The 27,173-nt window shown below is 41.5% G+C and overlaps 1 protein-coding gene across 5 annotated transcripts in view; it reads left to right on the forward strand.

Moving 5' to 3' along the window:
• Positions 1-27,173, forward strand: part of ITPR2 (inositol 1,4,5-trisphosphate receptor type 2) — a 275,621-nt gene that overhangs the window by 7,853 nt on the left and 240,595 nt on the right. For all 5 annotated transcript variants that reach the window (XM_072041998.1, XM_005022980.5, XM_038177656.2 and 2 more), the window contains exon 2: positions 24,180-24,250. In XM_072041998.1, coding sequence (XP_071898099.1) covers positions 24,180-24,250 — 71 coding nt within the window. The remainder of the gene's footprint in view (positions 1-24,179; positions 24,251-27,173) is intronic.

Here is a 27,173-nt window from a genome sequence, read left to right on the forward strand (position 1 = left end):
TACATATAATAACTTTAGGACAGTTCATCTGAAATTCCCCTTTGGGTTGATTACTGCTGCATGATAGAAGGCATGGAGTTGAAATTCATTTGAAGTTAATTGGCAGAAGAAGGCTAGAAAAGCATATCCAAGTGTTGTTGTTATTGTTTGATGCTATAAATTGAAATTACTGCAGGTCTTCTCAGTACAAGGAATTGATATTAAAACAGTAATCAAGTTTTTCTTTGACCTCTGGCAGATAAAAAACAGTATCATTTGAAAGAAAAATAAACTCTGACACTGGAGCTTTTCATATGAATCACAAAATGCAGAAGCTTGTTATAATCCAACACTTGGACTTGTTATCTCAATTTTCTTTTAGAGATTTGTTTGAATTTCAAACGTGTTTTTTTCTTTTTTTTTTTTTTTTTTCCTGCTCTTGACATATGCAAATTAATGAATGTTTCAGAGGCAGCTGAAAGCTTGTAGTTGCAGGATAGAAAAGCAGCTGCTGATACTCATAGTAAGCCCCAAACTTTTACACTGATGTGCCCACAGTTAACAGACAGCAACCCAGTTCATAGGGCTTTCTTCTCTTTTTACTGTCAATGTGTGCTAACGTTCCTGTGTGCAGAGCAGAGGCAGGTCAAAGACAGGAGGCTCCAAGGCTGCTAGCTGCCTGCAAGCCTCCTCATGGTGCCTTGGATTCAAGCTAGAGCAGCAGCAGGCACAAACCACTGAGGGACCCTTCAGGACGAGTTTTATTTCGCTGTGGGGATTTTTGCCTGGTTCCAGAGTGCATCTACAACCTGATGCCTGTGACATTTTGTGTAGTTGTACAATCTTGAACACTGTGATTTGGAAACCTGAAGTAGGCAGCTTTAGAGGGCAGCTGTATTGAAAGTGAGCAGTATAGTCCTAATGCAATACCTGGCATCATTTATAAAGTTCCACCTCTCAGGGCTCTATAAATTTTGGATATCTTCCGCATCCATTTAAGAAAAAGTGAGTTGCTCTCCCTCATGGATGTGGAGAAAAGCTTGAAAACAGTAATGGTCACAAAAGAAGGGTGTGTAAGAAGTGCCCTGAGCTTAGTAGTAATTTTCTTCTACTAGCTTTAAATTAGAGCACATGCTTTGCAGGCAAGAGGCTAACCAGTGGTGCATGAGACTAGAAACACTGCTTTTTTCATGACCTTGTTGATCTCATTTTAAAGTTGGCTGGACTTGGATGTCTAACAGGCTCTGTAGTTGTTCTGAATAACTGAATCAGTACTGCGCTTTGCTAAGATGCACGCAGTCAGCTTTTATATCTGGTTAGGATTTTGTTATTGTTCAGAATCAATAAAAAAAGAGGTAAACAAAGCTAATGTATTGGGAAAGACCAAATACAACTTTTGAAAACACTAAGAGCAGATCTTTCTAGTTAGGACTGGTGAAAAACATTGAAATGAATCTCTAAGCTAGTTCAATTTTTTCTGACCAAAGAACAAAAGTTGTGAGAATATGGAAAGTTTAAGTTTCAAATTAATTTTCAAATATCTCTGTATATACACTTACATATCATTGCTGTCATAGCATGCTGCTTATAAAGATTGTTACAATACAGAAAAAAGTCTTTGCCTTTAGATGGTAGAAGTACAAAACATGCACAATTCAATACATACTGATTTTTTTTTTATTTTTAGGTGAGGTGGTAATAATTTATTTCTGTGAGGTAGGTGACAGTTTGTTGTAATATCGTAATTTGGTAATAATATATATTTGCTTAGAAAAAGTAACTGACAAAATAGTAGCCAAGATCCATGACAGCATTTCCAGTATAGGTAATCTGAGATGTAGGTTCAACACCTGAAAGTTTGTACTTACCAACTGGAAGTATGTTACAAAGCCATTTGAAAAAAAAAACCAACAAACAAACACAAAACAAAAGAAACTATTGAGGAACATCCAAGTTGAGATTTCTGTTTCTTTGGCTAGCTTTCCAGGATTACTCACAGATAAATGAGGATTTGATCATGACGTCATTCAGAGGCAGGCATCCAGGTCTTCAGGGAGGGTACTGCTATGGACCCTGGGCAGCTGCAGGATTCAGGTTAGAGGTATACTTGGTTTCTGGTAGCAATGGCATCTCTTGCAAAAACAAAGCAAGGTCAGGACCTGGCAGGCAATAAGTCCTGTCTGTATTAACTTTTGTAGTTGAGCAGGTTTTTCTGCCAGTGAATGTAAGGACCAACTACTGCATGTTTTATTTTTTTTATTCCCCTCCCACTCTGCTGCCGTGTAGTAGTACATAGGACATAGTAAAAACAAAACAAACAAAAAAACCACATATAAAGTTCTGTTACAACAACTCATTAGAAGCAATGTATTGGGGTGGTGGATTCAAACTCATGATCTGCGTGACCATTTCACCTGGTCCATGCCCTGTTTGTGGCAGATTAAACTGTCTGCTGTGATTAAGCTCTGGTTAACATGATTGTTTTACTTGTGTAGAGCTGGAAGTAGGACAGTGCTGGTCTGAATTTTCAACCTTGTATTTTCATATGCTGGGTGGAACCTCATTGAAACTGGTAAGTATAATTACTGCTTTTCATTTGTAATGGAAGTATGAGATAAAAATCCTCTTCCTTCCTGGAACCAAATAGCTGAAGCAATAGAAGTCATCACTAAAAGCACACATACTTGGTATAAAGCCTGAGTCAAAGCTGAGTTGTGTGGCCCAGGAAGCTTCTTAGAAAGAAATTCATCATTGACAGGGTAAGCTATATAGGTATAAATGCACATAACTAGAAGGAAGGTAGAACAAAAACTCAGTTGTGGACAGAGAATGCCTCCTACTTTGACCCAAGAAAATAAAAATGAGAGTGCTATTGACCACTGTTCTCTCTGAAAACTGTAATTAAAGGAACTCCTGCTATTTGATTTCTCCTGTGCCAGGAAAACAAGCATTTATAAAATTATTTCTGAATTAATGGTAATGAATAAATTACCATTATATGATCAATAAAATACTTAATACCATTTGAGACTTGTCTTTGTAGTGGAAAGAGCCCTTAAGTCTCCAGAACTGACGTAGTTATGCGTGAGTGATGAAAACCTGCCTTCATGAGGTGGATCCAACTTCCAAAACGGAAATTTGTGACTGGTGTCCTTGCAGAGCTATGGCACAAGAAGTGGTCAGAGAAAAAATAATGCACTAGCCAAAGAGACCAGTCAGAATTGATATCACGTCTAATACAAGAACTGGAAGCTCTACTGAAAGAATTAAAGCAAAACCAAATGTCATCTGAGAACTGGGTGAATCAGATGGAATCAAAGCATTATCTGGGGAGATTTCTTAACAAACCCTTTGGTGAGTTGCAGGCAAAAGTGAAACCTTTTATGGGTAGTAATTAAAGACTACCTAGATGAGTTTGGGTAGTGAGCAGGCAATACAGCCAGTCTGAAATGGCAAGGTGGATTAATAGGATTGTCAAAAATACATTTACTGTTGTCCTAATCAGGTTTTCGACAAAGGTAGTTGAGCTTTGGATTGTTTTGTGACAATCAAGCAAAGCAAAGGGTTGGCAAAGACTTGCGGACTTTTGAAGTGATCTTGCAGAGCACTTCTGAGTACTGTAGTAATCATTTATCCAAGTGTGGAAACAAGGATATGAGAAGATAAATGGGAGTTTGGAAGGTGACAAAGTACGATAAAGTTTTTGAATTATCTGGGGAGAACTCCTCTTAATGCTTACAATTTCAGGCAATTTCATCATCATTTGTTTGAGAAAAAAGTACAGGGTCAGGACAGGCTATCATGAGGACAGTTTGCCGTGTAGTTATAGGAATTAATAGGGCTGTGCTTTCTTGGGCATTCACAGATTTGGGAGCAGCAGAGTGACCATAGTGCCTCATCCAAATGAACTTTTTGGAGGCTAACTGCAGACGTTGCCTTAGGCAGAAGATCAAAGGATTGGTGGTTATTTCAAGGAATGAGACTGCTGAAAAACAGATTACTTTTTCTTCCCTTCCTGTAATTTACAAAACCTCTTGAATAAGATGCAAAGCCTTTTGAATCACCCAGTTGAGAAATGTATTTGTCTTCCTGGAATGGAGTTCAGAGGAGTCAGAAGCTTCTCAAAGAGATGATATTGGGAGAAGTCTTAAAGTGTAACATCCCCTCACAAGATCAAAGTTTTCTGTTCACATTGGGCAAGGTTAGAGTTCAGAAGTGAGGTAGTACATAGGAGATGGGGAAAATTGAATGACTGGTACCAGTTTTGCCTGGTAATGTTATTTTCAGACATTGTATCATATCTTTGAAACCGCTGGATTTTGGGGGCTGCAAAAGTCATAGCTGATGTGAAGAAAAAAAAAAAGATTTGGTGATGTGTAAGCAGGATGTGGAAAATGGTGCAGGAAATGTGATGTTGTATGATAGATAAAAAAGAGAGAGCCCCAATGCCAACAGTATCTTGTATGGGCATCAGTGGAGTGTGTTGCTAAAGAGCTTAGTTTCTTTCTTTCTTTTTTTTTTCTTTTTTTTTTTTTTCTGCCAGATAATTGATTGTTATGACTTCAGAGTGATAGTTACAATTAATATAGCATGACTTACTTCATGAAGCGGCCTGACTTGTGATTTCAGGCACCAAAGGGTACTGGAAATAGAATAAAATTTTCTGAATGATTCTTGTAGATTTAGCACCTTATTTTATATGTAGTTGAGATACAGTGCTAGACAGTGGTCTAGCTTGTTGTGACAGATGCATGAGGTGAAGAGACCAAGTGCATGTTTGGACTAAAAAAAGATTTCCAGCAAGCTGGGTTGAAAAAAAACATTTTTTGGTAGCTGCTTTTCATCTAATTATCCCAGTTTAACAGAGGACGTACAAGATCTAGAGGCATTTTATCACTTTAGTAAATAAGGACTGAAAATATCTTGTCAGCTCTTCTTCCCAACCTTGTCAGTACTCGCTGTGTACCATGAATCAATCGTAATCCCAGACTTGCCAGAGCGATAAGGTGTCTTCAGGTATCTTCAGATACTGTCAGCGTGGTCTCTGCACCATGGCTGTGGGTATCTAGGTTGGTGGTTGATGTTACCTCTTGGGGAACTTTGGAATTTCTGCTTTCTGCCAATTTCTGTTCAAGAATGAGATATTTCTATCTGATAATAGTTAGAGGGGTCAGGTCTGAGTGCTTGTTTTCTAAGGATTTGACAAAAGCACTTGTTATTTCAATTAAAACACAGGTACAGATTTTTCTTCCTGAATTTTGTATCCCGAAGGAATATAGATCTTCTTTGTAAGCTGGACCATAAATATCTACCACAAGTTCTTGATCCTTCTCCATATAAAGTAGGAATGCATTCATCTGAGAGAAGTGAGGTAGGTTATTCAGTCTAGCTGGGGAGAAGAGGGAGGTGGCTTTCCTGTGCAGTAAGTGCAGTATATCAGCAGCTCTTTCGGGTAGTGCTTGGTCCTGGTCTGTGAGCTGTGCAGTCTGAGTTCCCCGTTCCCAGCGTTTAATCTACTATGTCAGTCGTGGAGAAACAGGAAGTTCATTTTGTCCCCATTACCAGGCTAAGGAGCCCTGAAAGAGCGGTTTGTGCTGGCAGAGGCATGCTTGAGTATCTTTTGCACAACTGATGTTGCTTTGACTTTCTGCCAAAGTGCTTGTAGTTTGTGTGGTTGGAGGGAGGATGTTGAAGGGAAAATTTGAGCAGCAGGGGTCCACACAACCTGAGCAGTAGATAGCAAATGATAATCTGTTATCACTAAAGATTCAATCCAATTATGCAGTTTCTGCTTGTGGTCTAGACTGAAAAATTAAGAGAGTCTGAGTCTCAGTATGCTGACAAACTTTGGCTTCCTGTTAGTTTGCAGGGAGGAGGAGATCCTCTGATGTCTGCCCAGGCTAGGGATTTATCTCAGGAGTCTGATGATTCCCCCAGTACCCAGTCACTAGACTGAAGATGGGATTTTCTGGGTAGACAGTGCATGTGGAGGGACTGAAGATAGCTGGGAAGAAGCTGACAGGTTGTTGGTAACAGCATGGATGTAAGTGGCCCAGATGCTTCTGTAGAGCCTGAACTCTCCAAGGAGAGGCAGTGGCTGGCTAGCAGCTCTTCCTGTTCTGGAGCTGATGGAGCTGGTGTTCACACCTGAAACTGGCACCTGAGAGGCCAGATGAATTCCTGGGCTTCTGGATTTCTGGTTAGCCCTAATACTGAAGCAACTGCTTTCAAATGGGTTTTAGCCAGAGGAGATTGCTGGGGGCACCAGGAAATCTTGTTTTATTTCTGTCATCTTTGCTACTGTGTGTTGAGGGCAGGGGGTAGTGGGAATTTGTGCCAGCCGATCAGTCCCTTGCAGGTGATGAGTGGAAAGCTCACTGGTCAGCTGCTTTCTGGGCACTTTGCATTGCCAGAGGAGGTCAGAAGAGAATCTGTTCTAAATGCCAGTTGAGTCTGTCCCACGGATATGGCAAAATCTGCATAAAGCTAGTTGGCAGTAACTTAAGCACAGCTTTGGTGAATGTAAGTGCTGTGATACCTTGTTCTCATTACAGGACAGCAAGTTAGATACAAACTTTTCCTTTACATGAACACAGGGCTTTGTACACAAACAAATAGCTATTTCTGGTCCTCATTACCTAGAAAATAAGTTAAACTTGAAAGCAAAAAATAAACAAAAATACATTCTAAAACATCATCAGGCTGAGGATAGAAAAAAGAAACATCAGAGGTTCAGGCTCACTTCCAACTCACATAATTGCTAACGCAAAGCTGACGGCCAGGGTGCAGGAACAATTTGTATACCTTTTAAGTTGCTGAAGTAGTAAGCAGCAGTGTCCATTCAGTGGAATAAATCCTCATCTCAATTTCCCATTTCTTTAAGAAGGATTATTATTCAGGTTTAATCGGTATCTGTTTATATCTTAATGGATTAACCGCCACTGCCTTATTTAGCAAGGGAAAAATTCGTATATGAGTAAACTGCAGTATCAGAGATTATTGTGCGTTTTGGCTTGGTGAATAGTTTATCAAGCCACTGAGACTGGGGATATGTGTTTACTTTACAAGCCATTTTTTATCATTGGGTGCATCTTACTGTTCACCATCAAAACTGTTTATGCAAGTGCTTCTTAACTCTCTCCAAGCAATATGAATTCATATACTTAAAACAATTTAGTTGATGATTTGTGCTAGCTGAGTTGACTGTTGCTTGGAGACAGTCAGGCTCTGGAAGGTTGTAACACAAAATGAATGAACAAGCACAATGTTTACTTCTGTCCTTTCCTGTATTTGGGTCAGCTTAGTCCTTTTATTGAACGTTGTGATCTATGAGTGTCTCACCTTGTCACTCAAAAAAGTGTCAGGTGTCACCTAAGCCAACGCTGTTTTGTTTCCATGTGTCAGCTTGGAAGATGATAGATGATAGAGAGCTCTGCTTTGGAGAGGTGCTTGGGGCAGTGCTGGCAGCTGTGTTCCCCAGTCAGAGAGAAAGCTCGGGCAGAGCGGGTCTCTTTTAGTAGGCCAGACCTTGTGCCATTCAGGCTGAAACATCTCAATGTCCTCATAAAAGGAAGTATTAATCAAAATATAGCAGACAAATTGTTTATGTGAGTGGATGAGATTATCCCAGACAATGTGGTGCTGTTTGACTTGGAGAAAGAACTGCATAACCATACACAAAGCTGCACTATAGAGATAGTTGCTTGGCTTTTTGATTGTGTAATGAAATCTGGAGAGGTGATAAAAATGGAGCTGATTTTGGGTGGGGTGCTGTACTATCTCTTCAGATCAGCTTATAGCTGAGTATTTGTTATTTACTATGCACAAATGAATAGGGAATTGTAGCTAAGGCAGTGAGCAGGTTTTTAATCTTAATGTGCCAGGCAGTGGGTTAGCTTCTTGTGATAATATGTAGCAGTGCGGAGAGACTGATGGAGTGATAAGGAAAAGGTTAGAATAGTTTTTCTCTGCTGAATATCATTGCACAATATTGGATTGACTTTAACAGGGCTTTTTAAACAAGAGTTGTGTACGCCGATTAGTTTGCTTAACCTGAAACTAGCTTTGAACTTTGGTATGCCTCTTTGTCCTGGTTCCCCTTGCAGGGGAAGTGTCCAGCAGCAGCCTTGCTGCTACCATTCAAAGTCATTGTGGGAACCAGGGTGGCAGAGATGTAAACCTTAGGATTTTAGGCTTGCCTGCAATTACTTTTAATACTGTCCACTGATACAAAGAGATGGAATATACACAGTATCCTGAAAGACATCCTGAGTTCTTCCTCGGAGAGGCTGCTAAAATGTATCCTATATATTTATTTTTTCCATTGAAAAAATAGGAATGGGTAGCCCTACAGAACTGACATCTCTGAAAAGGGAAACAGGCAGGTTTTTATTGCCTGCCTCCATGGTCCCTGTCATACTAATCAGAGAACAGCCCAGGTTGGAAGGGGCCTTGACAGATCGTCAGGTCCAACTGTTGGTGGGAAAAGAGAGCCTGGAAGAAATTCTCTCTCAGCAATTTGTTGGCTGAGAGTTGGTTGAGTGAAAACGACTGCTTACTCTGTCACCCATGTTGTTCTCACCTTGCTTCAGTTCCTTGTGGTCTCTGCATAGTCTTCTGTAAACCAAGTCCTTTCCTTTTTTTTCTTGTGCCACCGTTAATACTGTTTCCCGTTTTTCCCCTCACTCCAGAAGGTGACGGACTCCTGCCCCCTCACACCTCCTTTTCCTGAGGCCTGGAGCTCTGTCAGCGTGCCGTCCCACAGCCTGCCTTTCTCACACGTCAAACGGTGTCCCCTCCCCACCCACCTCTTGGTCGGGGGAGCATATGGGTGCCGGTGGCGATGGAAAACTGCTCGCTGTAGCAAGGCAAGCCAAGAAATCTCCAGTGATTCCTTGAAGGCTGCAAATTAGGACTCTGCTATGGGGTGCCAACAATTTCACCCTTGCTTCTCTCCCTTGCCATACCTCCTGCTGGCCAGGATTATGCGACTGCTGCTTGCCCAGTGTTGTGTAATGGGTTATAATGGTGAATGGTGAAGGGGAATTTATTTATTTTTTTCTTCTCCATGCATACAATAGAAGGAAGCACTGCAATAAACTAAGTGGGGGGGAAAAAAGCTTTCCCGGCACATTATCATGTTAGGCTTCTTCATCCTGTTCCTCTGCTCCAAGCCCTCCGTGGGTGCTGGGGGGCTCACACACCGAGCTTGGCCCTCTGACAGCCCACACGTGCTGCTGCCAGCTGCTTGGGCTTCCTCGGGCAGTGTGTGAGCTCGCTAACCATTGGGGGCAGGGCCAGCAAGATGGTGCTTGCTGTAGGTGCTGTGGTTGAATTGGAGTGAAGCATGGCGGAGTGCCTTTGCTTTCTCATCTGACATTGTGGGGGATGCAAGAAGGCCTCACTTCATCATGACAAGAGGAGGAAGGACACCTTTCTCTGGGTTTGGGCAAGAGGAGGGAAGCTCTTGCACGTCTGGTACACTAGAGCCAGTGTAGAGTAGTGCTATTTCATTGCTGGTGTAGTGAAAGGGACTATAAACTGTCCAGAATTAAAGTAAAAGACAAGGCCGGTGGCGGGGTGGAGAGAGGAAATACTTGGAGATGTCTGCAGTGTTTCCTGTTTGTTTCTGAAAATTATGAGTCAGATACCCCACAAACAAAAGAGATGGGTTTGAAAAATCATGAGATCTAAAAAAGTAATCGTGTGTATTTGTTCTCTTGATCTTCTCGTTTTTGAACTTTCAGACCATTTTTAACATTTCTCTGCACAGCAGAGTAACACATGCTCTTTTCCTAATCACTGAAAATAGAGGTTTTATATATATATATATATATATTATTTTGTATATAGAAGTTTTACATATAGCAGAGGTTTTATATATACATATATTAATATAATATTTATAATTACATATAATTATATATCATACAATTATATAATTATTATATAATATATAATTATATTATATTATATATATAATATATTTATTATTATATATTCAGTGAACATATATATATTTATACAGCACTAGAAAAGACCAAGACTTGGAAAAAAAAAAGCAATGCCTTCTCAGTTCTTCTAGAGTTGATTGCCAATGACCTTAAAAACTTTTGCAAATGGGTTGGTTGTAACTCTCATGCTGATTTCTCTTGGTTTATGAGATATGTACTTTGACATAGGGGGAGATGGTGTGTTGTGCATGCCTGGGTTGTGTTTGAGAATAACAGTGCTTTCAACTCATTGATCCAGAAGGAGGAACCATGCTTCCTGTCCTGGAGCTTCCCCAGGTAAAACGTAGTCTACATCATCTACATCATTAAAACCATGGATTTTATGGGGTTGTAATTTAAGTGTTAATAATTACTGCACCGCAATAATGCACTTAAAAGGAAAAATTAAGTGGATTCCATTCTCCACTGACTGTATCACTGAAGTACAGGCTTTTATAGAAGATGTGGTTTATTTGTCTGCTACCTTATTCCGGTTATTGCATGTAAGTGATCCAGAACTCCAGTTCTCCAAGCAGAAAGTGATTACTTGGAGGTGTTTTTCTTCTGTTATGGTGTCAGGATAAAAACTGTATGAAGAGACCTGGAACCATGTTGGTTCAGCCGAAAAGAATGCTGCAAAACTGGAGGGCCTTCAAGTGAAAGGCCAAATTCATGTCTTTGTAACAGAGCTTGTTGTTAAGACACACCTTAGTAGATGATATAATATTTGGACACCTGACAGCACAGCCTGCGAGTCAGTGTTGTTCAGTGTTCAGCAGTTCCTGCTCTGATGTTTAGGTGCTGATAAAAATGCCCATGCTGTCCTCCTTCAGCATAATGTTGTCGACACTGAGAGCACAAGTGGAAGTACTAAGTTAAGAACGAGACTGTTTTCCAAAATATCTCCTGCTACAAAATACGTCCTGTTTTGGTACATCAGCATGTGATCATATGCTCCCTAGGGTGTGGGAACATATTCACCTGTACCAGCCAACCTGCCAGCATGACTCCTGGCAGGATTTTGGCACTTCTGCTAAGGTTGTCCCCGAACCCTGTGCAGAAGCAGGGGGTTGGAGAGCTCCTGGAAACTCCTTCTGGAGAACACAGCGACCCCACCCTGTCTTCAGTGCAGAGGAGCTGGTGACGTACACATGGTCTTTTCCATGCCACTTGTCCTTGGAGCCTGGGAATGTTCTTAGGCACATTTAATTTGCTATTGTAAGTATAGCCTCGCTGCGTTAGAGCCAGGAGGGACTCTAGCCTGCGTTGTGGTCAATTTGAGAAAGGTCTGATGCAGTTCTGAAGTTGGAGCATGCTTACTGTGGTATTTTCCTACTTTAAAATGCTATTTTTGAGAGATTCACATGACTGGCACAGCAATGAACTAGCTTTTTTTTTTTTTTCTTTTTTTTCCCCACCTTTGCCTTCATACCTGTGGACCTGCACAGAAGGTTTTGCCATCTTATCCGTGGCTGCTCTTTCTTGACTCTCCTACTTCCCAACTTCTTTGCCCTGTGGAAGGAGCATTCCCTGCCATTTCCTCTTCAGCTTGCTTCTCAGCAGTAACTTCTCTCAAGCGAGCATGTACAGGTTGGGTGTAGGTGTGGCAAAATGCTCCAGGAGCTGCTCCCAGCTACTGGGAAAGCAGATCTGAAATAATCTGGAACAGCTGCCAAAATGATCTGTCCCAGTGGGAAACTGGCTCTGCTTAGTTTAAAAACAAGTAAATAAAGTCACTGTAATTTTTCAGCTGGTTTTGTTTGGAAGTTTTTCGTTGTTGTTGTTTTTTTTTTTCTTTGACACTGAAGAAACAGAAAAGCAAAGAGAAATCTGCAAAAATATCTGGCCCAGCTGCAAAAAACTGTAAACATTTATAATTGCAAAATGAAAATTAAAAAACAATCTTTTGTTTAGAAAATTGGAACATGTGTTGATCTAAAGTGTTCTCTTATCCTTTAATAGCTGTGCATAATTCTCGTTAACATCAATGAGAGCTGGCCATGTATCAAAGGGTGAACAGACCTCTTTCAGTCAATTCTTGCAAGCCAAGTCCTCATCCCTGGAGGCAGAAGTAAATGCTGAAACCAGCAGTAGGATTGTGAGAGTTGAATTATTTGCTAGGTACAGCCTCATGGCTGGAATAGTGTTAAACTGAGAGCTGTCTCCTTTTATTTGAAAGCAAACGCGAGCAATGCTGTGCTTCCAGAGCATTGCCTTCATGAGAAAGGTTGTGGAAGGTTCGTGTTCCTGGTATCAAGCCCAGATTTGTTCCCAAACGTGATGGCCCAAGTCCTGCTGCGTGACTGTGGCAGCATGATATGCTGATCTACATTGGAGACAGGCTCTGAGACACGTAAGCCAAGACAAACCGAAGAACTAATATTAAAAAAAATGGGTTGGATGCCTTGTTGCTGTCAAATAGCACTGCTTGACTAACTTCAATGGAATTACATGTGTTCGTGCTAGCTCAGGACTTGTCATCATTTGAAGGCATCTGAAATCAAGTGGGTCCAACTTTGGTATCCCAACCTGAAATCAAGTGGGTCCAGCTTTGGTATCCTGACATACAACAAAGTTTGGAATGCAAAGGGCTTTGATGTCTCATATGTAAAAGGATATGTTTTTTCAACTTTAGGAAAAAGTTGAAGATAAACACCTAAATTCCTCGTTATACTGCAAAATGTGTAAAATGCATTTTGATAAAGACATGTTTTATACACACATTTTTACAAGTGACATATATTGGTCCGTGGGGTTATTAGTCTTTATGCTTCAGAATACCAAAAGAACTCGATTTAGTTTCCAGTACCTAGATTCCAGGTTGCGTTTGCAGAATTGATTGTTTGTTGTAAGTGTGCATTTACGTGTGTATCTATGTCTTTGTCTATATTACTGTCACAAAAATTATTGAGGTATTTTGGAGATTTTACAGTAGCATTTGAGACTGGTTTATCTATGTAAACTGATATTTTTACATTATAGTACTTCAGCTAAATGTAAGCATCCTAATTCTCTCCCTTTGCTTATGCACCCTTTATATGACAATATATATGAGCCTATATATGTGCCTTTTGATGTGTAGGTGTGAATGCCTTAATTACTGTTTTCAGTGATGAAGTCACTTTTTTGATCACTGGACAGATACTGGCATTTCTCAACAGTACTTTTCTGAGTAAACCTTTCTCTGCTTCCATTAAATGGTGTTAACCGTGACAAATTCAGCCTTTCCATTTCCTTTCATTAGTGCACAATTCTTCAAAACAGCCCTTTCAAGTGGATGCTCAAAGATGTGCAATGTAGCTAAAGAAGAGCTGAATAAAAAGCGTGAATTCTGGTGTGAGTTGAATGTAGAATTGCTTTCGATTATTTTATTTTTTCTCTGCTGCTGGCTTTGCTTTGCTGCCTGTGGCTGAGTAGCTAACCTTGCAACAAGTTCTGCATCCCTCCCTGATCTTGAGACCGGAGCTGCCATTAGTAGGAGCTCGTTTTGAATCACAGAATCACAGAATTGTCTAGGTTGGAAGAGACCTCGAGATCATTGAGTCCAACTTCTGACCTAACACTAACAAGTCCTCCACTAAATCATATCTTTAAGTTCAACAGCTGAACATCTTTTAAAGACCTCCAGGGATGGTGACTCCACCACTTCCCTGGGCAGCCCACTCCAATGCCTCACAACCCTCTCAGTAAAGAAGTTCTTCCTAATATCCAACCTAAACCTCCCCTGGCACAACTTCAGCCCATTCCCCCTTGTCCTGTCACCAGGCACATGGGAGAATAGACCAACCCCCATCTCTCTACAGCCTCCTTTAATGTGCCTGTAGAGTGCAATGAGGTCTCCCCTGAGCCTCCTTTTCTCCAGGCTGAACAACCCCAGCTCCCTCAGCCGCTCCTCATAGGACTTGTTCTCCAGACCCCTCACCAGCTTCATCACCCTTCTCTGGACTGTCTCAAGCACTTCCATGTCCTTCTTGTAGCGAGGAGCCCAAAACTGAACACAGTACTCGAGGTGAGGCCTCACCAGAGCCGAGTACAGGGGGACAATCACTTCCCTAGCCCTGTTGGCCACCCTGCTTCTTATACAAGCCAGGATGCTGTTGGCCTTCTTGGCCACCTGAGCACACTGTTGGCTCATATTCAGCTGACTATCAACCAATACTCCCAGGTCCTTCTTGTGGACTGTAGAAATTTAAGGGTCTGACAGGGACAGATTTGTGAATTACACGCCTAAAGTTCGTGTCAAGATGTAGGCTTGAATGCTTTTGAAAAATCCTGTTAACAATTAGTAGTGGTCACAGTGTCAGTGCTTCTCATGTATGTTATGGCAATATACCTCGTAATTCTACTTCATCTATGCTTTTTTATGTTGGGAAGGCTGAGGGGCAGACCTGTTATTGTAATAGTAATGTGTAGTCAAGTAGAGCTAAAGTTGGGTATTTAAGCAGCTTCAAGTAGCACCCTGTTTGTGCTGGGCCAAATCCTGGACTCGTTACAGGTTTTGCTTTCAATATGTAGCCAGTTGGAATAAGAAATAAGTAGAAGAGCTGCCAGCATTAGATCATATTTAAAAACTTTGATGAAGGATGCTTTGGATGCTCCTATAAGAAACAAATAGAATATTTGGAGATTATGATGAACATTTGTGGTATGCGACTTTTAACCTCAGGAACATAAAGCCTCAGTTGAATACTGTCTGTGGGGTAATTCCTCAAACATACTATAGCACAGCAGGTGAGTGGAAAGTAATGATTTTTGGATTTGCTTGTATTGCATTCCACTTTTTGAAGTCTTTTATTGAAATGGTCAAATTTCCAATTTTAGCAAGACTGTAACGATTGGTATAGCTTTCTTTACCTTCTTCTTTTTGTGTGCAATTAACTAAAACAGTCCTTCACAATTGTCCTCACAAGCAATAGTTGAGCAAGCTTAATTGAAACTGAAGGAAGATTTTTCTCTTTTGATCCCACCACACCTTGGTGATTGGAGTCTTCTGAAACAAATTGTATCAGCATAAAAACACTCACCCTTAAAGGTATGCTGTGGGTCATGCTGGATATATTTTTAAGAGAAGACTTCGCAGACTTTGAGGAGTGTATTCTTTGTACCCTATGTGTAGGCACATTAACATGCTTTTTTCTCTGATAGTTGTAAAACGTACCAGTAAGCATGCACCTTCAAGAGAGTGGTGTTACCAGCCTTGTTTTGCTCTGGGGTACACAAAAGCTGAATGGGTGGAGGAAGAATTTCTCGGCTCGGTCCACCTGGGATTCTCAGCTGGGCCTGTGCCAGGCACAAGGAAAATTGCCTGATGTTCAGGCTGAACCAGAAGGAAAGCCTGGCAGAACGCTACCACCTCCATCCTGAGGACTTGCAGGGTGGTTGGAGGGCTCACTTAGATTGTTTTGCAAAAGTATGGTCCTCTTGACATGATGTGAGGTAGAATATAGGCAAAGGGGAGAGAGAGAGGCTGTGTCCAGAGGGTGCTTCAACCTCCTGTTTTACACATCTATCCTAGAAAAGGTTGGTATTGCCCTCTGGAGGTGTCCATCTCTCAATCTGGACTACAAAAGGGGATTAGATGATGGATTTGAGCTAGACACCTTATGCTTTCATGGCTGAACTTAAGCTGCAAGAATGCCATTTTCCATCCCATCTCCAGGTGAACTTGCCTTGGCAGTGGTGAGCTTCCTGGTGGTAATGACAGCAGTGGACTCCATGCTTTTGAAGAATCTCCGGAAGAGCTGTGCACCTTGTGCTGACACTGCTTTTCATCTATACAGCACTTCATGCCCCAGTGCACTTTTGGGAAGGCAGGGTAGTTGGGGTGAAATCTTGGTCTCACAGACATCAGTGGAAATCTTGCCAGTGAGTTCAAAGAGAGCCAGGATTTCACCCAAAAAGGAAAACACAATAGTAACGGAAAATTTGTCCAGTCTCCCAGGTGATGCATATTGTCAATGGGTCTATGTTCTGCAAGTTGCTACTGCTCATTTTCAGAAAGCTTTCCTAATACTCATTTTATCCTTTCAATTTCTTAGCTTTAAAAGAATGTCTCAATAAAAAAATTATCTGAAAGAGGATGCTTTCCTGTATAAGATTTCCTTTTGTCAAATGCCTGTAGGCTATTGTGACGTCTTTGTAAGTTAGTTTTACTTTTCATATTTTCTAAAAAGAAATAAAATAATAATCTGATGTTTACTTGATTTTATGGGAATGCAATTTGTTTTTCAAGGCTACTGAGGCAGACTGAAGCCAAAACAAGCCTTTGAGCAAAACGCCACTGTTTTAGAGTAGGACTTCGTATGACTGGGGAGTAAGCCAGGTGGGGCAGGGTGGCACACCTCTTTCTCCCATTGCTTGTTCTGAAGTCTCATTTTGACAGCAGAGAATAGGAGTGCTTTGCACCACTAAGAAGTGATGTAACTTATGTTTTATTAATGTCAAGGTCTTGACATCCTGTGCAAATGTTGAGTTCCCTGGCAAAATTAGTATACCCAACTTCAAGTTCGTACCATTTTCCTCATGCTTAAATGACTTACCCATTATACTAAGAAAATTGTAGAACTGAGACTAAAATCTAAGAACCCAGTTTTCACCCCTGCACTGCAATCTCCCAAGTAGCATTGTGTTCTATTGTTACCATTATTTTAATTCTATTGCTATTTATGTTAGTTTATATAATGTTTTAAATGTAAATACAACTGTAAAATAGATAAATAAGTTGTACCGAACAGTTTTCTGAAACTAAAAGCATGACTGGATATAATACAATACAGAAGAATAACAAGGTGGCATTCAAGATTTATAGCTGAGGTACTTAACTGAACAGGCAAAACTTTTTTCCTCTCTGACTTGCAAGCCTGCAGGTACAGTTACAATATATGAATATGCTATCAGATAAAGAAAAAACTTTAGGGCTGCTTATTAGTGCAATTGTTAATGCAGCTGTGAAACTGTCTGCCTGTATGCTGTTGTTTCATTTTCCAGTATACGCTTGGTACATTGGTTTGTGCCCTTGTTTCTCCTTAGTGTTTGATAATACAGTTCAAAGTGCCCTACATAAGCACTTTTCAGCATGGCAAGAATAGCTAAGTGTTCCTGATCTGTGTGACTGAGATAAAAATGCACAAATACACCTACATTCATGCTTTAAACTGAGGATGGCTTATGGTGAAATTTATTTGCTGTTTCGAGTATTTCAGATATATATATATTTTTCCCCAGAGTAGGGATGTTTATTTAATAGCATCTTTCAACCTATGTTGAGCTTTGCATTTTTGCCAATTAAGATTTGTTTAGAAAAGGAAGGATAAAGTTGCTGATGTTAAAGATAAGCAAGAGTCAGACTTTTTAGTCTGTGCTGCTGTGCCTCATTGGCATGAAGTGCAGTAATTGTGTAAATACCGAGTACTGTGACCAAAAGAAATTTTTAACATGCAGTTTTCCCAGATGGTACAGGAGCTCTTAGCCCTGGTCTAAGTGCAGGGAAGATCCTTTTCATTTTTTGTGCAAGCTGGGTTTAATATAGGAGACCCTGAAAGATTAAAGATGTGAAAAGAAGAGGATGAAAAGTTACGCTTTGTAAAGGAAGGAGACAGGAAAAGCACAAATTTCATACAGTGGGAGCTACGTCATAGAGCTGTAAATCATTTGAATCAGGATTGGTAGTCAAAAAGGAGTATGAACTCACATTTTGGGAAGGGTGAGGTATAATAACTCTAGAGTTTTGGCAGGAGACTGCTTGAAGCAAGCAAGAACTGGGCTGACCTAGATGCCTGATAAGAGGCAAACTGAAATGAAAAGTGGGTGGACCTGGAGAAGAACTGGGTGGACCTGATTGTTTTGGCACTTGCGTATTTGATGCTTGATTTCCAGGGCAGCAAAATGTTAATAACCTATTGTTCATTATTGGTCGGCTCCTTACTAATATGACTGGCACCTCTCTTCCCGAGCAGTTACTGCGTGCTGGGATGTGAGGAAGGCAGGAGAAGCTTTGCAGGCGAGAGCTCAAGTTAGGAAAGGAAGAAGTGCTTTGGGCGGAAGGTGCTCTAGAGGAGTGTTTCAGATAAGGAGGCTGTATGTGTGTAGGGATGGCTGTGGAAAAAAGGAAGGGAGGCTTTGAGGGCTCTTTTGCTCATGAGGGTGTTGAGGTTGTGCCTTTGGGACATAACCTCAGCATGATTTGTGAATTGATGCTGAACAGAGATCAGGCTTGGCTCCACTTGCGATTAAAATGTCCAGCTTCTCTTGCTGATATCTCTTGTCAGTGTTGTCCCCTCCTCCTGATGTTGTGAGGCCTTACCCTGCTGAGAAAATCAGCGAAAGGATGATACTGCAGGAACAAAGAGTGAAAGCTGAGTGACTGAGAGAGGAAGTGTCTTCAGTCTAACACACTCTAGGTTTGTTTATTGAGCTTTTTGAGGGATAAAATACTCTACATATGTGTAAAGAGTACCAAGCTCAGCTCTGCACATCCCCGTGTTATAATAGACGTCAGTAGTTGTGTATTTTTTAAAAAGTTAGGCACAAGAATCTGCATTCATGTAGTTTTATATATATATATATATATATAAATATATATATATATATATATATGAGAGTTTATATGCTAGTATGTTTTGTCTCCTCTTGTGTGTTATTTTCTATATTGTTTTATTTAGTAATCTTGGCTACAAAAAGTGAAAGTCTTGCTCTTTTGGTAGGATGAGACAAAACTTTCAGGATGGTATTTTTTTAAATTGAAGGCACAACTCTTCAACTCTTCAGATTGACGATACATGAATATAGACTATGTGACTGCTGTCTTGGACAATCTAAAAGGCACCTAACATGAAAAAGACCTAAAATTCATGAAATCCATCATCATCGCTTTTCTGGCATGGTATCTCTTCTCTTACAATGTTTTTTGTTTTACAGAAAGTGATTGTATCTCAGTAGTAATTTTAAAATAACTCATCACTGTGAATAATTTTTCTAGGATTGTTGCTATATGACTATTCCATAAGCCTTGTGCTATACCTGCAAGTTCCTAGAAACCTTAGGTATATTTAACTTTAGCTTGTGTTAGGTAATCTGAATGGCTTGTAGAACTTGAAGGCTCATTTAGCATAAATGATTCATACCTGTAAACCTGTCTACCAGTAGTCTTTTATGCCAACACGTCTGTCTTACCAGTTACACTTCTACCCTATAGTCCCACTGCTCCCATTTCTCCAAATATAGTTAAGACACACTGGCCCTATGCATACGCATTGTGTTTTTTAAATTTTTTTTCTTTTTTCCTGAAAGTCCCTAAAAAAGCTGCTTCTGTACCCAGAAGAAAGATGTAGTGGGAATTACCCCAAGTTATTGTTCTGCTGCTTCTGTCCAGTGCCCAGGGAGTGGACCATTTGTAGAAGCTGTTTGAAAAGCTTGAAGGTGATATTAGGCAAGTTCTGAATGCATAGCATCAGGAAATAGTGTTCCTGTCATCTTACTGCTGAAACACCACCAAACACAAGTGGCAGTGTGTTTAAAACTGCTCATGAATATGTTGCAGAAAGGTGTCACCTTACAGATGGAATTCATTGCTGCAAAATCGTGCCAAACTGAATGTGTCTAAACATGCTTGGTTTTGCATGTGGAGAGAAAGGACAGATTGTACCCCACCAGATGGTGGTGGGAGATGAGGGGAGAGGAAGATGACAATTCCTTGTTGTGTTGCAGTGTCCTGGCAAATTGTCCAGAAGAGGCCTACTAAGACAGTGAAGGGCCTAGCGGGGAAGATGTATGAGGAGTGGCTGATGTCACTTGGCCTGTTCAGCCTGGAAAAGAGGAGGCTGAGGGGAGACCTCATCACAGTCTACAGCTTCCTCACGAGGGGCAGTGGAGGGGCAGGCACCGATCTATTCTCTTTAGTAACCAGCGATAGGACCCGTGGGAATGGTGTCAAGCTGTGATGGGGAGGTTCAGGCTGGATATCAGGAAGAGGTTCTTCACTGAGAGGGTTGTCGTGCACTGGAACAGGCTCCCCAGGGAAGCAGTCACGGCACCAAGCCTGTCAGAGTTTAAGAAGCGTTTGGACTGTGATTTTAGTCACATGGTCTGAATTTTTGGGTAGACCTGGGTGGTGCCAAGAGTTGGGCTCAATGATCCCTTCCAACTCGGGATATTTTATGATTCTGTGCTTACCAGGTGAGCTGAAAGCTGCCTTTTTCCCTCTGCCTCCACTGAGAAGAACCACAGAATCATTAAGGTTGGAAAAGACCTCCAGTATCATCTGGTCCAACCATCACCCTACTACCAATTTCACTCACAAAACCATGTCCCTAAGCACTAGGTCCAACCTTTCCTTTAACACTCCCAGGGACGGTGACTCCACCACCTCCCTGGGCAACCCATTCCAATGCCTGACTGCTCCTTCTGAGAAGAAATATCTCCTAATTTCCAACCTAAACCTTCCCTGGTGCAACTTGAGGCCATTCCCTCCAGCCCTATCACTAGTTACCTGTGAGAAGAGGCTAACCCCCAGCTCCCCACACCTTCCTTTCAGGCAGCTGTAGAGAGCAATGACATCTCCCCTGAGCCTCCTCTTCTCCAGACTAAACAACCCCAGTTCCGTCAGCTGCTCCTCACAGGACTTGTGTTCCAGGTCCTTCACCAGCTTTGTTGCCCTTCTCTGAAGCATGCCTTAACTTCTGGACATTGTTATAGGTAGCTTTATTTCTTGTTAAATGTGACTTTGTACAGTGTAGCATGAGGTCTTAATGACTTTAATAACTGCTTGTCCGTGAGGTTGTCTGGTGAGTGGCATAATGAGGAACTGCCCTTAGTTCCCCTGCAGGGAGTGGAAAAACTGTCACTGGCTTCAGTGGGAGAATGATTGTGGTAGCTAAGACCAGCAGTCCCATGAACGTTGTTACTTTCAGACCCTAACTCTGCAATTACTGTATACAAAGGGGTATGCGTAAAGGTCCGGTGCCACAGTTGTTATTTTGACTTCTCTAATGATTTATCTGAGGCACCACTAAGGTACTGTACAACTTAATTACTGCAGATCTGCAGTGATTACTTAAAGCATTGTGCATAAACCAGATATTTAGGGAGAAACTTGCACAAATAAAAATCATGCCATACACGTGCAGGGAACTTGTTTGTCATTTTTGTGCAGCCACCATTAAAAATTGAAATAGTCATGTCACATCTAACATGTAATAAATGACAATAGGGAGCACAAAGCAGTTCTGTTTATTTGCAGTCCAGCAAAAGAATGAAACCATTAAGCCCTTTGAAGTTTGCCAAAGCTTTTTTGATGGTACAATGGCTTGAATATTTGTTTAATAATTTAGATCAGTATTTAAATAGATAGCACATTTGATTGTATAACATAGTAAACTCTTCCTTTATCAGCAAAGTCTTACTTTGTGCTCTTTGGCCTTCTATGCAAAGCAGCAAGTAAGTGATGATGGAAGGTGCTGCATAGTGGCATGGTGGAAGCCGCAGGTGCCCAGGATGTTTTGTGGTCAAGTCTGTTACTTGATTACCCACCTCAAATGAATTGTTTGCAGGCTGCATAGGCCATTAATGCAGCCACCTACCAGACTTCGGTAATAAACCAACATCTGCTCTCTGTCTTGCTTTAAAAAGTGGGGTTTGAATATTATGAATTGTGTATTCAGGGGAAGTGCTCTGTGTTTGAGAAGCCTCTTTCTGCTGAGAGTCAGAGGCTGAAGTCCTTGCATTGTGTGTGGTACGGAACTCGGCTCTCGCTATGCCACCGTAACAAGTACTTCTGCAGTAAACAAGTAGCTCCTGAACTCCTCGGAGTACCTACTCCTGGAACACAGGATGAATATCGTCATATGAAAATGTTGGTGATTAAATTGCAGGAAGACTGCTGTACAGACAAAGCAGTGCTTTTTTTTTTTTTTTTTTTTTTTTTTTTGGTTCTGTGTTGCAAGACATTTTGTGGGAAACAAAAGTGTCAGAAACTGAAGCACTGAGCAAGAAGGACTCAGGAGGTGGTGTTTCTATTCTGTCACACATTCGACTGTCCTGCCCCATGCCAATTAATCTTTCTGAGCTGTCATTTCCTGTATATAGGATGGGAGCAGTAGCAGTTCCTTCCTCCTTTGTCTGCCTTGCCTGATGTCTTTGGTTCCTAATGACTGCAGAACTCATTTATGGTACTTATCTTTGCGCCTTTAGGCAATGCTGAAATGAAAATGACTGATGATAAGTATTTAATGTCTGTTTTCTGTGCCTAGGATGTCCAGAATATATTTGAATTCTGCAGCTGATCATTTCAGAGGGAATACAGGATCTTGTTTGTTTTTCTCAGCACCAGCACTGTGTTTTGTGTATGGCTTTTGTTATGGCGATGTGGTGCCATGATGAACGTTTTGCATTTTATCCATGGTTAGAGCTGTCACTAGGGTACACAAGATGTCACTAAGGAACACAGGATTTTCCTTGTGAGTCACACAGCTTCCCGCATACTGTCCTCCATCCTGCCACTGTTTAAGGGTTAAACCTTATGAGTTCATTCAGACAAGCATTAGCAGGATTTCGCAGCCGGGGAGTACTTCTTGACATTAAAAACCCTTGGCAAGGCTTCTGTAAAGCATTTCAATGTTTATCCTTCTGGAGTCTCCTGTTTTCAGAAAGTCACTGAAGCCGGTGAAATTTGAAATCCAGCTACATTTTGAAATTGCATCCTATGAGAGGTTTCAAGCAGCAACTCTCAGCAGATGCTGCTGTGATAACACATGGTAGGGACGGTTCCTGCCTTACTAGTGGGTGCCCAGAAGAATAGGTGAGGACTGGAGCTGGTGGGGAAAGGCCAAGGGCGTCTTGCTGCTCCCCTGCCTTTTTGCTTCAGTCCTAGTTACTCTCTGTCACTCCTTTAAAAACAAATCAGGCAGGATACTGTCAGGAATGATGTAGGTAGTACTGTACAGTCCTGACTTGGGGCGAGAGGAACAGAGGTAGTTCTGTCCAACCTTGTTTTTCCTGTGATTCTAGGTTTTAGATGCTGCTTACAGGAAGCTTTGGTCTATTAGCTCATACACAGAGGGCATCTTGCAGGAGTGATTCTTCTAAATCCTGCTCTCCAAACCTGTCTTTGTTCTTGCTAAGCCCCAAGCTATAAACCTGTGCAAAAAACACACCTACCTGAGGGCTATGGCAGGCTGTCTCGGGCTCCTGTAGCTGCCCCTTCTCTTTTCTCTTCTCACTGAAAGCTTGCAGTTGCAGCTAAATATGTAACAAGAACTGAGCTGCCATATTAGGGGTACAAAATTCACGTGCATGCTGGGAGATTGGTCTTGTGGTGCCAAAACCTTCAACTTGAGTGAAAACTGAATGCATCTGTTGCATAACTTTGATGAACCCAAATTACACCTTTTCTGGCAGTTTCCCACAGAAAATGCTGCTAAGACTTTTGTGCCGAATGGCAGGGCAGTAGTGTGTCCTTAAGCATGATTTTCCTGGTTAATTGTTTGAAACAGGCAGATTATTTACAGGGTACTTCCTGAAGGGAAGCTGAATTTATGTTTAGGAAGTTCTGTGATAAGATTAACAATTTTTTGTCTGCTAAGTGGGGCGCTTAATCTTTTTGAATTTTATTGTTTATTTAATTCTAAAGTGTTGTGAGAAACATATTTAGTTTGTTATTTATATTTTCTGCTGTGGGTTAAATAAACGCTTATTCATTCTACCAAAGGAAAATTTGGTCCTGTGAGTTTTGATCTGAGCTGAATATTGATTTCAGGTGCCTCCCATGGAGGAAGAAACCTGGAAATTATGAAGAAGATTAGCAGAATGTTTGAAGACTGTAATTCAAGGTGTTATATCAGACTCTGGATTCAAATTCTAGCTACAACAGTATTGTGAAACATCAAGTCCTTGGTGAACCCTTCCTGCACGTGCTGGTTGCATAGGGAGGTTGACATACAATCTTGTACCCACACAAAAGCTGCTTACCCTGTGTGCTTTTAAAAGTCTTCAGTGCAGATACAGGGATCTGTGAGCAGTGGCAGGGTTATGGCCAAGCTAACCTGCTTGAACTTAAATGTCCCTCCTTGTGTCTGAAAAACTGTAGCTTCAGCTTTTCAATTAAATTAGAAAAATGTGTGAATTTCAGTACCAAAGATATGACATGTTTGCCAACAACATACATAAATGCAGACATATATGTTTTAGTAAATGTAACAACTTTTGTTTTTCTAGGTTAGTGGATGACAGATGTGTGGTTCAGCCAGATGCAGGTGACCTTGCCAACCCTCCAAAGAAGTTCAGAGGTCAGTAACTCAGGATATATATATGTGTGTGTGTGTGTGCGTCTGTATTTATTGATGCATGTTCTAAATTTCTGGGCAAAGATTTGCATTGCCAGACAGGTAACTTCCTGGAAGCCTTGGTGGTTTGTGAGTATATTGCTGAAGTTTCAAGCTGGAATGTGAAAGGCCAGTTTCGAGAACTAAACGCCAGATCAGCAAAGGCATTGGGGTAGGCAGAGAACATGAGAAAAGCAATTAACCTGGTGGTAATCCAAGAGCCAGTTACTCTGTTTTGTCCACTGAATGCAGATATCTCACTTTGTGACCAACTCCTTGCTCCTCCAGCCCTGCTCTTACTGTAAATGGGAAACAAGCTCATGAGGTTCACAACTACTGGAGTTGCTGCAGTTCTTTTTTTTTTTTTTTTTTTTTTTTTTTTTAAGATAAACCGGTGTTGTAAAGACTACCCGCATTATTTTGTCAGTTTTTTGTTTTGTTTTCCCTTAAAACCATGTCTTGTTTTTCTCAACTTTTTTAGACATGCGCTTGTAGATTAGAATCACAGAATCACAGAATTTCTAGGTTGGAAGAGACCCCAAGATCATCGAGTCCAACCTCTAACCTAACACTAACAGTCCCCACTAAACCATATCCCTAAGCTCTACATCTAAACGTCTTTTGAAGACTTCCAGGGATGGTGACTCCACCACCTCCCTGGGCAGCCCGTTCCAGTGCCTAACAACCCTTTCAGTAAAGAAATTCTTCCTAACATCTAACCTAAAACTCCCCTGGCGCAACTTTAGCCCATTCCCCCTCGTCCTGTCACCAGGCACGTGGGAGAACAGGCCAACCCCCACCTCGCTACAGCCTCCTTTAATGTACTTATACAGAGCAATAAGGTCACCCCTGAGCCTCCTCTTCTCTAGGCTGAACAAGCCCAGCTCCTTCAGCTGCTCCTCATAGGACTTGTTCTCCAGGCCCCTCACCAGCTTCGTCGCCCTTCTTTGGACCCGCTCAAGCACCTCGATGTCCTTCTTGTAGCGAGGAGCCCAAAACTGAACACAGTACTCGAGGTGCGGCCTCACCAGAGCCGAGTACAGGGGGACGATCACCTCCCTAGCCCTGCTGGTCACAGTGTTTCTGATACAAGCCAGGATGCCGTTGGCCTTCTTGGCCACCTGAGCACACTGCTGGCTCATATTCAGCCGACTGTCCACCATCACTCCCAGGTCCTTCTCTGCCTGGCAGCTCTCCAACCATTCCTCTCCCAGCCTGTAGTTCTGCTTGGGGTTATTGCGCCCCAGGTGCAGGACCCGGCACTTGGCCTTGTTGAACTTCATACAGTTGACCTCAGCCCATCGGTGCAGCCTATCCAGATCCTCCTGCAGAGCCTTCCTACCCTCGAGCAGATCGACACACGCACCTAGCTTGGTGTCATCTGCAAACTTACTGAGGGTGCACTCAGTGCCGTCATCCAGATCATTGATGAAGATGTTAAAGAGGACCGGCCCCAGCACCGAGCCCTGGGGGACGCCACTAGTGACTGGATAATTCCACTGTTTTGCTTGATGGAAAAAATAACAAAGCACTGACAACATGCAGTTTCTACTTCTTGAATGCCAAAAATACTCTAGTGGTATCAGAAGTTCTCTGTGTTTATATGCAGGGAAGGAAATAAAACCTTTCAGGGTCTTGTTTGTACTTAATTTAAGCCATCAACTCTAGCTGCACGAAAGTGGAGACTTGCTAGCCTGATCCAGACTTCTGTTGGCTTAAATAGACCTCGAATCACATCTGTTACAAGGACAGTAATAGCTTTCCTGGTTTACAGCAAATAAAACACATTTCATGCCCCAGATCATCACTGATTGTGTCTATTTCAAGGGGTGAAACAGAGGTTCTTAACCATATTTCCAGGGTTTATTGCAAAAAAGAAAAAAAAAAAGTGTTTAAAGCATTGAGAGACTAAAGCTCTGTTTTCCCGGAGTATTCAGAGTTTATTTTCCATCACATGTTCAGGAAACATCACCAGTTGGTTCCAGTTCCAACATTCAGCACGTCTACAGATCTTGGAAATTGCAAAATGAGGAAAATGAGGGCATATACTTAGAAACTAATAGTGATACATCTCAGTTACTTGCACAACATCATGAAATAACTTCATAGCAGAGATGGGGATAACATCTAGTTCTCCAGTGTGGTTTTCAAGCTACCTAGCTGTGATTACATCTTCTTACTGTCTGAAAATATATGTTTAATTCACAGCTTGAATCTTGCATAAAATTTCATATGGGCATTCTTTGTACAGTTCTCTCGCTTCACCACCCTGATTTTGTCCCAAAGTAGAACATACCTAGGTTTCTAGATGAGCCAGGAGTCACTGGAAAAGATTTGCATGTGATAGTGCAATTGCAAAATATGTCAAAATGCCTGCAGTTGAGGAGATAAACAGAGGTTAAAAAGACAACCTTGAGTTTTTCATTGTTTAACTTTTGAGTGCTTGGTTTTATAACTTCAGAAGTGTTCTTTTATTGTGGTTGTGATGTTCTTTCTTACCTTGGAAAGACGAAGGAAAAAGGTGATAACATTCTTTGTTGAGTTTTCCCTCCCAAAACATTATTTCAACAGCATCAGGAAGGATTGAGCTCTTTGATCCAGGGTGCAAGGTTTTTGAAATCTCAGCACTAATGGCATGCCACTAATGGTGGCAGTAGTACATATGCATGTAGATCAGACATTGGAAGGGAGTGAGACACAGAGAAAACCTACAGCTGTTCTTTGCTGGTAGGGGAATGCAAAGACTGTGCTCCTGAGTTGCATCCCAGCCACTTGCAGGGGAATGTTTTCTATTAGTTGTAGATAGTTTTGGCTGTGTTCCTGTTGTGATGTTGTTCTGTTGTTTTCATAACACATCACTTTACCTCTAGTTCCCCTTACTCCTTCT

This window comes from Anas platyrhynchos, chromosome 1 (assembly GCF_047663525.1).
Source record: "Anas platyrhynchos isolate ZD024472 breed Pekin duck chromosome 1, IASCAAS_PekinDuck_T2T, whole genome shotgun sequence".
In the NCBI taxonomy this organism is placed as follows: Eukaryota; Metazoa; Chordata; class Aves; order Anseriformes; family Anatidae; genus Anas; species Anas platyrhynchos.